General features: G+C 41.2%; 1 protein-coding gene across 3 annotated transcripts in view; it reads right to left on the bottom strand.

Annotated features, from left to right (window-relative positions):
• Positions 1-3,143: 3,143 nt before the first annotated feature.
• Positions 3,144-12,592, bottom strand: part of TDRD7 (tudor domain containing 7) — an 89,446-nt gene continuing 79,997 nt past the window's right edge. For all 3 annotated transcript variants that reach the window (XM_012533659.3, XM_033431160.2, XM_033431161.2), the window contains 3 exons: positions 10,868-11,370; positions 6,200-6,360; positions 3,144-3,613 (listed from right to left, as the gene is read on the bottom strand). In XM_012533659.3, coding sequence (XP_012389113.1) covers positions 3,393-3,613; positions 6,200-6,360; positions 10,868-11,370 — 885 coding nt within the window. In that variant the 3' untranslated portion in view covers positions 3,144-3,392. The remainder of the gene's footprint in view (positions 3,614-6,199; positions 6,361-10,867; positions 11,371-12,592) is intronic.

Below are 12,592 nucleotides of genomic sequence, written 5' to 3'. Positions count from 1 at the left end.
CTTTTGTTTCCAAAAGCCCCACTTTCTTAAAAGGCTAATATGTTTTCCAGAACAAACCACTTAAACCCAAACAGAAACTTTAAGTGTTTTAATTTTAAAAATGGCTCATAAAAAGGAATTTGTGTGGACAGAAAATAAGGTGTCTTTGGATTATTATAGGATAGTTTCTGGTGGGATAGACCCTATTAATATAAACTTTTTAATATTGGTGTACAGATTACTAATGAGAAACACCTTTTTAAAATCTTGTTTCCATGCAAATGTACTCCTACATTACAAAACCCTCATGGGTATATGAGAATATTCCTCTCAAGGGGCATGTGTGATATATTTTAAAATAATGCAATGATTTAATATTTCAGATTTAAAATTTTAAACCCTTTTGTTGTGGAATCAAACATTTAAGAAAAGGGCATACAACATAACTGTGCAGGTTTAATAATTTTTATCATGAGAACACCTGCTGCAACCACCAAGTTAAGAAACAACACTGCCAGCAGCCCAGAAGCCAACCTGTGCCCTTCCGGGTCGTCACAACTCCCTCCTGAAGTTGACCACTTTCATGACTCTTTCGGTAATCACTTCCTTGCTTGACTCTTTCCTCCATAGTTTATTTTCATTTGTGAAACTCTGTGTTGTGAGATTAATCCGTGTTGGCTCACGTGACTGTAGTTTGTTTACTCTCATTGCTGTAGAGGTTTCCATTGCATGAATATATCACAGTTTTTAGAAACATACATTTTACTATTAATGGACATGTAGGTTGTTTCTGGGTTTTAGCTATTACAAATAGTGCTGCTGTGAACATTCTTTACCAGTATCCTCCTGCACAAGCGCACACATCTTCAACACACTTGGAATTAACAAAAATGGAAACATTTTCACCATTCTGGCATATGAGCAGTATCTCATTGAGTTTTGAATTTGCATTTCCCTGTGTCCTAATGGGTTGAGCACCTTTTCATGTTGACTGGCCAGTTGGATTTCCTCTTCTGTAAAGTGTTTGTCCAAACGTATTGCCCATTTTGCTTCTGGATACTCTTTTGTTTATTGAATATATGTAATCTATTATTTTCTCTCTGTATATATATATATATATATATGTGTGTGTGTGTGTGTGTGTGTGTGTGTATATATATCCTCCAATCCGTGCTTTGCCTTTTCACCTTCATAATAACGTCTTTGATGAACAGGTGTTCTTCATTTTAATCTTGTCTAGTACAGTTGACCCTGAAACAACACAGGTTTGAACAGTGCAAGTCCACTTATAGATGGATTTTCTTCAATAGAAAATACTACAGTACTGCACCATCTCTGGATGGTTGAATCTGAAGTTGTGGAACCACAGACACGGAGGAACTGCATATAGGAGGGCTGACTGTGAAGTTACATGGGGATTTTCCACAAAAGGGAGGGTTGGTGCCCCTAAATGCCCTCCCCCCACCATGTTCAAGGGTCAACTGTATATCAATCTTTTCCTTTATTGTTAGCACTTTGTGCATCCAGTTTAAGACATCTTTCCTGCTCCTGGATTATAAAGGTATTTTCCTGGGTTATCTTCCTACAGTGGCCATTCATGTTTAGGCTTTCAGTCCACCTGGACTTGACTTCTGAATATGGTATGAGGTGGGGGGCAAGTCTCTCTGTCTGTCAAACTGTCCCAGCACCAGATTAACTTTTCAGTTACATCCACAACTAATTGCTTTATTTTTAAAAGTAATAGAAACATTCCTAAAGTTAGTGGAGTACAAACCACTTCTTTCTTATCTGTGGACAATTTGAAGATTTTTGTTGTTGTTGTTATTAGGGAAAGAAACCATTATAAAAAAACATTTACACTACTTTATTTCACTTAAACATTTGTGTGTCAGGATATTTTTACTTTATCATAAATGATTACTTAAATCACTGGCATGAACATTCCTGAATTTTGAATCACTTTAATTATAAATACTAAATATAAATTTTAAAAAGCTGGAAAGACAATTTCAATATTTTACATGAAAAACTTGAAACATCTGGTCTTTATTTTCTTTCCGTTCTTACTTTTCCTAGATGTTCTCAAATAAAAATAAGCAAATGACTAAAAACTTTTATCTCTGGCCTCGTCTTCTCCCCTTCTCTCCATATTTCCAATAGTTTATGCATATCTTCACACAGAGGTCTACTAGCTTAAATTCAGTATATGTTCAAAATCAAAAATTTAGGCTTCCCAGTCAAACTGAGTAAGGGGTCACCATCCTAGCGCTCACAAGAGCTGCTTGGGTGCATCTTTTCCCAACACCACATTCAGTGAGGTCACATTGTTAGCTGGAACGCAACAGCAGTAGGAATATTTACAACATGGGAATAGTCAGACACTACAAATCAAGGCTCACTCCCCGCATGACCACCACACACCCACAAGAACCAGCTGTCAAACATTTACCGGGATATGACTGGATAGAGAGATGACTAAGACCCCTCCCTCCCTCAAGGAGCTCACAATCTAGTTGGGGTGACTGGCACAGACAACTAGTTATATGCTATGAAGCTCAGTGAGATCTGGGCAGCACGAGGGGCACAGTCAAAGTACAGTGCAGTAGGAGGGGCACCAGGGAAGGCTTCATGGACAGACTGGGAGGTCAGGGAGGATACTGACAAACAAAAATGGTGGGGAGAAAATGAGCTGCAGTCTGAGGGAAAAGAATAAGAGTGGTCTGGAGGGAAGTGAGGCTTCCTTTAGAGTATCAGTAGTCCTAGATGAACATGCAGGGGTTTGGGAAGGTCCAGTGTGGCTGGCGCAAGGAGTAGTAAACAGGGAGGTTGGGCAGGGAGACTGTAAAGGCCTGCGTTTTCAGTCCAGACTCTCTGGGCAATAAGCCACCCAAGATTTGGGGTGATCTGGGGTGATCAGGACGTGCTGGTTTGCCTGGGCTGTTCCTCCAGCAGCACCACTAGCAATGCTGACGGGCTAAAGACTCCGGAGAGACTTCACATGGTGTGGTGAGCACCTGCTTTGGGACCCATCACTACCCCAGGGTAGGGTTAAGTCACGGAATTCTCAGTCTAACTGGAGAAGAACCGAGCACCACAAGGAAGACGACATGAATAGAAAGGGAAACTCTTCACCTTAAGATCATAAGAAATGATAAGATAGTCAGTTTTTGTATTGATAAACATTTTATTCTAATATTATAGTAATAATTCAAGTGCAATTCTCTTTGAAAAGTCAACTCTGTTAAAACAAAACTTGTTAAATATCTTTCATCAAACACAAACATATTCTTTTCAATCCCGCACAGCAGTCAGAGCCATGTAGCAGAGGTAAGATTTTTTTTTTTTAAAGCCTACTACATTTTGTTATTGCTAAAAAAAATCTGAATTAGTTGTCAGGGTCTCAGAAGCAGTGATTAATTGATTTTTGAAAGCTCTACCAGATACTCTGACATAAAATCATGAATCCAGATATCTGTGTCTGGCAGTGCCGTGTCCACTAAATAGACCACTACTTTCCGGTCCCAAGGGTTAGTGTTTTCTATAACTGTCTGCACCAATGCCACCAGAGGTTTCTTCTCCACGTGATTTCGAAACACCATCGAAGCCTCCTCAGACCACTGGCTGCACTTCACTCCTAAGAGGAAGGGAGTTTGCAGATCAATGAGGGGTCAAATGAGCCTTTCTTTGACCAGTTATAATGGAAAACTATTTAAATAGTCCCAAAGTAGTTAAACACACCAGCTTAGACTTGCCTAACTGAAAAACAGATGCTGAAGAATCTTACAACAGTCTTGCTTACAGTTTTTCTATTCTGAATGGGGTTATTTCTGTAAACCTTCACTTACAGACACAAATTTCATTTGAGATTTAATCCTGTGATATAAAATGAAGTTATAATAATGACTGCCCATTTCCGTAAAGTATATGTAGATATAGACTGATGGAGAATGAAATATCAATATCAATGACATTTCTCTTATTTACAGATTTTTTTCCCTGATGAACCAGATATAGTAAAAAAAAGAAAAGAAGAAGAAGAAGAATTAATACACTTAACAGTATTTTATTTTATTTGTGGTACGGGGGCCTCTCACTGTTGTGGCCTCTCCCGTTGCGGAGCACAGGCTCTGGATGCGCAGGCTCAGCGGCCATGGCTCACGGGCCCAGCCGCTCCGCGGCATGTGGGATCTTCCCGGACCGGGGCACGAACCCGTGTCCCCTGCATCGGCAGGCGAACTCTCAACCACTGCGCCACCAGGGAAGCCCAACAGTATTTTAAATTACATACATCACCATGGTAAAAGCACTGGAATGAAAGTCTGGAGACTCAGTTACTATTCCCAGCTCTTCCTCTATCAAATGGTATGATCGTGAGGAAACCAGTTGATTTCTCAGGCCTCAGTTTACTTCTTGTAAAATAAAGTGGTTGGACCAGATGAATTTTAAGTCCCATGCATTTCTAAATCCCCATGACTTTTAAACTTGAGAGCTCAAGTTAGAGAATTCTGAATTAGGTTTTAAAACAAAACTGAGACAAGAATATGTATTTTTCAAGAAGTATTATTAACTAACATAAATTAAGTTCACATATGTTAGATTAGATATATAAATTATGCCCCATAGTGATGAAGGTCTGGGAGTTCCACATATAATTTAAAAGACTTTTCGGTGTAGTGAGTGGGCTAAATTCTTTGATTACTAAGAATTTCCCATGAGAGAAGCCTAGAACTGTCTATAAGCTGCTGCTTCAGTGACTGTAACAGAGCCTGAGCCTCCCAGCACTGGCACGAATTCAGTGAAATGAAGCAGCTGTAGAGTCCCCTGCCCAGGGAACACCAGTGACTGTGGCCACGAAGCCGGGGTGGGGATGATGGGGCCATGCGATCCTCCCTCACGGAGATCCCTTCACTGGGCCGTTTGATTGTCATGTTTAACAAAATGTGTTGTTAGAAAAACCTGAATGTTAAAAAGTGAGAATGAAAAATGTAGCCATTAATTCTGAAGAAACCATTTAGAAGTTTGAGTTCAAAGCAGATCAGTGGTAGTCATGCCATGTGTAAGATGCCATTTTTGGTTCATATCTGTCTACCATGGGAGTTTCCTTTGAGTTCTAGTAGGAGACACAAAGAAACTGGAAAATACTTCAAATAAGGCAATCTCTCTCTCTCTCTCTTTCTACCTATCTATCTACATATATATATCTTCAATAAACGCTGTCAATAAGAAGAATTTATATACATAATTTCTCTCATTTCTGAGATCAAGTCAGTTCTGCCACTGCTAAGTGTATGGGGTGAGCGGGGGGTGAGGAATGAGGGTTGCACATGTGGTCATAACTTGCCCTATCCCAGCAGAGCAGGACCTCCAGACAACTGGAGGTGTCGGCACCCCTCAGCCCTCTTGGCCTCCGCACCCTCTGCTCACGGTGACAGCTCTCTGGGTGGAGTTTCAGCTAGGCACCCATGCTACCTACTGGTAGAGGGCACACAGATATCTGCACTGCCTTCACAGAAGATAAAACAAATCTCATCCGACAGTATCATAAAGAAGTACCACTCTACACCTATTAACTCAGCTCCTCAGATTTTATGACAGTCAACAGGCTGGTGTGAGTGTGGTGAAATCACACACTTGTGTGTTGTTAGTTGCGATGCAAGTGGAAACTGATTTGGCCATGAAAATGGTCATATTCTACGAGCCAGGAATGTTTTATAATTGTGAAAGTCCATTACGTAGATGCATTATAATTCCTGCAATAAATTATGAAATCTTAATCGCGCAATGTTCTCCTGTTGGTTATTTGTCTCATTGTTTCCATTTGCTTGTTTTGGCTAATATATGTAGCTGTGGGTTTTTTTCCTCAATACTACAATAAAAGTGTAAACAACCTAAATGTTCAACAATAGGGAAACAATGATTAAACAGAATATTTTGCAGCTATTAAAAATTGTTATCAGGACCATCAAACAACCACCCAAAAAGCAATAGTGTGAAAGCAGAATGCAATACTGTACCTGTATGAAGATTACAGTTTTAGAAAAATACTCATACATGAAACCAGAGACAGAAAGGAATATGGAAAAACAGAAATAGATATAGTGGAAGGGCATGACCTTGAGAGATCATTAAAAATTATCAATAGGCCAATGATTCTGTACCCAGGACAAAACGACAATATATACTACTATTGTGTCATGAGTCCAAATTCCCCAGAAGTTACCTGCTAGTTGAGCTGTGACTGCTTGAAACGGCAGCTTTCGGAACATGTCCACCAGGGGCTGCACTTTTCTTATGTTGACTAATTCGTGCTTGCCATAGTCCAGCTCATACACGGACACCAGTCCATTGGTCAGGATTCCTTTTAAAAGCACCCTGTACCACCTAGATGTGCATTGGAGTAAAAAGGAAGAAAAAAACGCACAAAGTCAACACCTGCTTTAAGGGCAACATTTTTTGATAAAAAGGAAAATTAATACAAATGTTATTTACTAAAATATAAAACTATGCTGTTGTAGAAGTTTTTAAAGAGACTGCTTCTTCTTTTCCAAAGGTTACTATTCTCTGCTTTGTCACTGGCTCATTTGATGCAATTTGTTCACTCAATACCCTTTTACAGGCCTCACGGAGCTAATAAAGGAAAACCACCACTAAGCAGGAGGAAACAGTGCTACAGAGCACAATCAGGACAAGGCTGGCAGATCCCTTCACTTTGATGGGGAGACAGGAAATGGCCATACTATGGGGACAAGGTCCATGTGTGGAAGATGGAAAGAGAGAAGCAAGCGGGACCAGGTATGGAGAATGCATTAATTCAGGGACTTCCAGGCAAGATACTTTAGGGCTATCCAGGTAGCATCTGGACCAAAGGTCTGGAGCTCAGGAGAATGGCTGAAGCAGCAGATACAGATTAGAGTTGGTAGGGGGGAAGGTCATCAAAATAAAGGTAGTTTATGAAGCTATGAGAGAGAATGAGAATGCTTCAGCAGAGAATGTTTGAAAAAAAGTGAAGTGAGGACAGAATCCTGGGAAACACAAAAATTTAAGGCAAAAGAAGGTTACCCAGTAAAAGGAGACTGAGGAATAGAAGGTAGGTGGCAGCAGGAGGTCCTGAAAAGAGTGATGCTGCAGAAACCAAGAGACAAGTAGTGTAAAGCATTCCATGTTACAGGGAGGTCAACTAGGATTGAGTTAGCAGAAGCCACTGGACTCGGTAATGAGCTCTATATCTTTAATAAGAATGGTTTCGGGACTTCCCTGGTGGTGTAGTGGTTCAGAATCCACCTGCCAATGCAGGGGACACGGGTTCGATCCCAGGTCCAGGAAGATCCCACGTGCCGCGGAGCAACTAAGCCCGTGCGCCACAACTACTGAGCCTGTGCTCCAGAGCCCGCGAGCCACAACTATTGAGCCCTTGTGCCACAGCTACTGAGGCCCGTGTGCCTAGAGCCCGTGCTCTGCAACATGAGAAGCCACCGCAGTGAGAAGCCTGCTCACTGCAACGAAGAGTAGCCCCCGCTCACCGCAATTATAGAAAGACCATGTGCAGCAACAAACACCCAGTGCAGCCAAAAATAAATAAAATAAACTTATTAAAAAAAAAAGCTACAAAGAGGCCAACTTCAAACACTGTATATAATTGGGGGGTTCTGGGAGGAACTCTAGAAACCTTCAGATAAGCCCAAAGTGAAGCAAGCAATTACCCATGAATCACAGAGACAACAGGGACACAGAAAGGTATCATAGTAAGTACATGACCTAAGGGCCAAACAGACCTGACCTTTGGGGGCCAAACAGACCTGAGCTGGAGTCCCACTGAGCATTTTTCAGTCATGTTAACTCTGGGCTCTTTATTTAACCTCTCTGTGCCTCAATTATCTCATGTGTAATGTTTAGTTTCAATTTACTTGCAGAAATAATACATATGAAGTGCCTAACACATTAATTTGGCATATAACAGGCAGTTGGCAAATGGCAGCCATTATTATAAGTATTCTTAAAATGAAGATAAGCTGTGCAAATAAGAACTTTAGATTAATTTGAAGAGAAATTTCCATATGTGGAAATGCCAGTATGGTGCAGGTTGCTAATTCATATACGTGTAAAAGGAGATAAAAACATTTGGTTTCCACCAATATCACTGTCTTTAAACTGTACAAGGCAAATGATTGATGGTCTGTGCTTTTAGTCTATAAATAAGAGGTACAGAGCTGTGAGGAGAGAACCATCAGGAAACCTATGTGTTGCATTTCTATTTAGCTTTCAACTTTCAAAACTAAGAGCTTAAATAAAGGCTTCAGTTTTGACGACATTACCAATTTCAGTGCAAGGCTACATGTGGATCACCTGGAGAGTTTACTTAAAACACAGATTCTGGGGTTCTACTACCAGAGATTCTGACTCAGGAGGCCTGGGGTGAGGAAGGGGAATCTGCATTTTTAATAGGCTGCCCAGGTTATTCTTAAATTGGGATAGATTTGGAAATCACTGTAAATCAAAACTGTACCTGAAATTCCTAAATCTTAACTTACCAGAGCTGGGAACAAGGTTTAGTAAATAGTCCTGGGTTGTAAGCAAGACAGAAGCTCTGAACACTTCACATTGACTCAGTTCATAAAGTTTCAAAAAATATCAGATAATCTGTTCCCATATATAAGACATCCCTTGATTATCTGGGACAAATTAACTGATTAACGCCCCAGAGTCCTGAGGCAGAACTGTTCAATCCATGGGGGAGTAGGGGTGGAGTCTGAAGTCCCACACTACAGATCTCCGGTGTTCAGAGATCTTCACATGATCCTTCCCTCCAAGTGGCACCTCCCCACCACTAATCATCATTAATCTGCTCCTCAGGTAAGGGTTAGCATTAGCTTGGCTTTAACTGAGATTAAACTATCCAATAACAAAGAGTTCTGATGAGGCAAATTGGAACCCATTTATGCTTATGATTGTAAATAACATGACATAGTAAAAATATTTTTTAAAGATGAAAAGCTTATGACATATAAGTTGAATGCTTTTTAGAATGAGAGCTATTATACTTTTCACTTTTAAGTGTTGAAAATTAGTTTTTTTCCTCCCATAAAAATAACAAAATTTTATAAATGCCTGTACTTGCTATCTTAAGAATGAATGAGGGGCTTCCCTGGTGGCGCAGTGGTTGAGAGTCCGCCTGCCGATGCAGGGGACACGGGTTCGTGCCCCGGTTTGGGAAGATCCCACATGCCGCGGAGCGGCTGGGCCCGTGAGCCTTGGCCGCTGAGCCTGCGTGTCCGGAGCCTGTGCTCTGCAACAGGAGAGGCCACAGCAGGGAGAGGCCACAGCAGTGAGAGGCCCACGTACCGCAAAACAAACAAACAAAGAATGAATGAAAGCATTTTATAGAAAAAAAATAAGCAGTTGACCTTTCAAGTTGAGTTTTGGGGGGTGTGTATGTATGTTTGTGTGTTGGGACAGGGAGGGTAGGGGGAGAGATTGTTCTTTTTGTTCAGCATTGTCAAATAAGCTGGCACATTTCCCCTAAGAAAGCTGGCAAAGGGAAGGGGGAGCGGGGAGCTTGTGCCATTGTCCAGGGCTTCCCGGAGTGAGTGTATAGCTTGAGGAACTTGGGCTTCCTTGGGTTGGAACCAGCACATCCTGGGGGCTTCAGGAGAGGAGAGTGTGGATCCAAATGTGCAAACGTGAGAAAACAGACTGAAAGTGCTAAAACAAATGTAAGGAATTATGATTCTCACTGTCCAAAGGCCAAAGAGCAGTGAAATAGGCACGGTTGCACCTTATAAAGGGTGCCACAAGCTCTCTAGAAAGAAACTGACTGCATATATCAAAAATCCTGTAATCTTTAAACAAGTGACTTCTCTTCTAGGAATCTATCTCATAAATACATAATCAGAGAGCCGAACAAAGATTTAAGTTCAGCATTATTTGTAACAGTGAAAAATCTGGGAGAAAAAAACCTACAAAAGAAAGTGATAAGTAAATTATGATTTCTCTATATGATGGAATATTTAGCCATTAAAATGTTTATGAAGAAATCTCATCACATGGAAAAGTGTTCACAGAATTATGTTAAGTGAAAAAGTTTAACTTTTAACAAGGGTTTATGTTGGTTGACGGACTTTGTTTTCTTATACTTTTTTTTTTTTTTTTTTTTTGCGGTACGCGGGCCTCTCACTGTTGTGGCCTCTCCCGTCGCGGAGCACAGGCTCAGTGGCCATGGCTCACGGGCCTAGCAGCTCCACGGCATGTGGGATCTTCCCGGACCGGGGCACGAATCCACATCCCCAGCATCGGCAGGCAGACTCTAAACTACTGCGCCACCAGGGAAGCCCTAAACATTTTATTTTATTTATTTATTTATTTTTGCGGTACGCGGGCCTCTCACTGCTGTGGCCTCTCCCGTTGCGGAGCACAGGCTCTAGACGCGCAGGCTCAGCGGCCATGGCTCACGGGCCCAGCCGCTCCGCGGCATGTGGGATCCTCCCGGACCGGGGCACGAACCCGCGTCCCCTGCATCGGCAGGCGGACCCCCAACCACCGCGCCACCAGGGAAGCCCCTAAACATTTTATTTTTAAAATTTAGAAAGTCATTAAATAAAAGACATTATTTCTTAAATAAAAAAATATTTTTCTCATAGGAAAGTAGAAAAAATATTTAAACATTCACTTTAGATATAATGAGGTTTTTAACAGCACTAGGGTCATTAGATTTTTAGATAAATGGCATCATTTTAAATATTAGAAAATTGCACAATTCATTGGTCTCATTTCACATTCAAAATTCCCATTTGTGCAGTTCCAAGTCCCCCTGCAGGGATTAAGGACTCTTGGTATCATTCTACACGTTTTTCTTAGGAGGAGAATAAAAGGCTCTGTCTGTCCAAGGACCTACTTATTTTCCACTTTTGCAGCATACACTTGGTCTTTCTCCAGTGCCACATGGCGCTCCTCAGACACACTGTAATAAAGAATCATCTCTTCCATCAGAACTTCCAGCTTATGTATCTCTTGCCACGGCTGGACGACAAAGTAGCCCGGGTGACAGGCCACTGGCACGTACACATCCATGTGTTCCCCTGGCTTGGACAAGTGGACAGGAGGTGGCAGCTCCTCCATGGAGAAAGAGCTAGTATGGTCTACCAACGACTTTTTGAGGATATCCGAGAGGCTCTTTCTGAAATTCTCTCCAGTGTTGCCCACAATGGAGGTGTTCGCACTCTTGCTGTTGGGGGAGCTAGCTCCGCTGGATATGGCACTCAGAAACACATCCTTCTGATGCTTCCACAAGTCTGCATTTGTGATCTGGCGATTGATACTGCGGTGAGGGTCGGGGAAGTTCTTGGGGGTAAATAAATAAATATGTGCCATCCCTCTGGTTTCATCCACTTTTGTCACCTTTGGAAAACACACAAAACCAACTTAAAGAAATCCAAGTTCACGCTGAATTCTGAGATGGTTATAATATTAACTTTAAATATTATAAAACAGCATTTTGCAAAGAACCCAACTTGCTAAAATCATTTTATTTGAGGTCAGATGAATTATCTAGCACAGCTGTAGCAATGAATAAGCTCATAGGTCCAAGTAGTCTAGAAACCAGTGGCAAGCTTGTGGAAATGAAAAATTTACTAACCTCTAAAAACTGAGAATATCTATGACTGGCTAGAGGTCATTATCACTGAGAGGAAGTGATTCTATATATCATGATTAATTTTTTTATATTAATGACATGTTAAAACACTCAAGAAAGAGTAACCCAATGAACCCCCATGTGCTCATCATCCAACTTCAACAATAAAAAATAATAAAAACGGCAAAATGTCCTGTAAGAATTCTGCTTAATGCTGGTGTACTCTCAGACAGGGAAGGGAAAGAAAAAGCTTTGACCTTCACCATACCCTTTGGGATCTTTGGTCCAAAGTCCTTGTTTGGTCCTAATATCTGCTCTCACTCCTCTCCCTTTCCCCCAGTTACATGAGAGGAGAGGGACCTTGGGAGAAAAAGAGGAAGAAAGCTCCACTGAATAGGCCAAAATTATAGTCACCATCTTGCACCTTTCGCCCAGGAGACCTCTGATTACCTGGCTACCTTTTTCTGTCAGAGGGGTGAATGTCTGTATGGGAGCACCACACGTTGATAACTGGACTGTGTGTCCCAAAGGGCTGGGTGACTGTTAATTCTTCTCATCAGCTCCTCTGGTTTATCTCAGGAATAACAAAAATGAGACACTTCTAGCCACATCTATCTTTTACCAAATTGGGCTAGAAATGAAAGGCAGGAACACAGGCATGAAGACAAGGAGACACCAGCAAGGCAATCCTTCTAAAGTAATTTACTTTAAAAGCTTTTCTCCTAGCAAGAGGAGTCTATTTAAATTCATTCTTTGGAGGGCTAATGAAGTACTGACTGCTAATTCATTTTGATATTTATGGTACAGAAACACCGTTTCAAAAATCAACCATTAAAAAGATTTTTATTGACTACCCAATACCCTGGCTTTAGGAGCTGAAAATGTAGCTGAGAAAACAATACTCATGTGGCAATTGAAGAATATAAAATGGTATATAACCGTGTGATTGCACATGACAAACCCTAGAGGAGAATGAAGATAGGAAAA

The sequence above is a fragment of the Orcinus orca genome, chromosome 6, assembly GCF_937001465.1.
Source record: "Orcinus orca chromosome 6, mOrcOrc1.1, whole genome shotgun sequence".
In the NCBI taxonomy this organism is placed as follows: Eukaryota; Metazoa; Chordata; class Mammalia; order Artiodactyla; family Delphinidae; genus Orcinus; species Orcinus orca.
The sequence above is the reverse complement of the archived record's forward strand: the minus strand, read 5'-3'. Positions and strand labels throughout refer to the sequence as shown.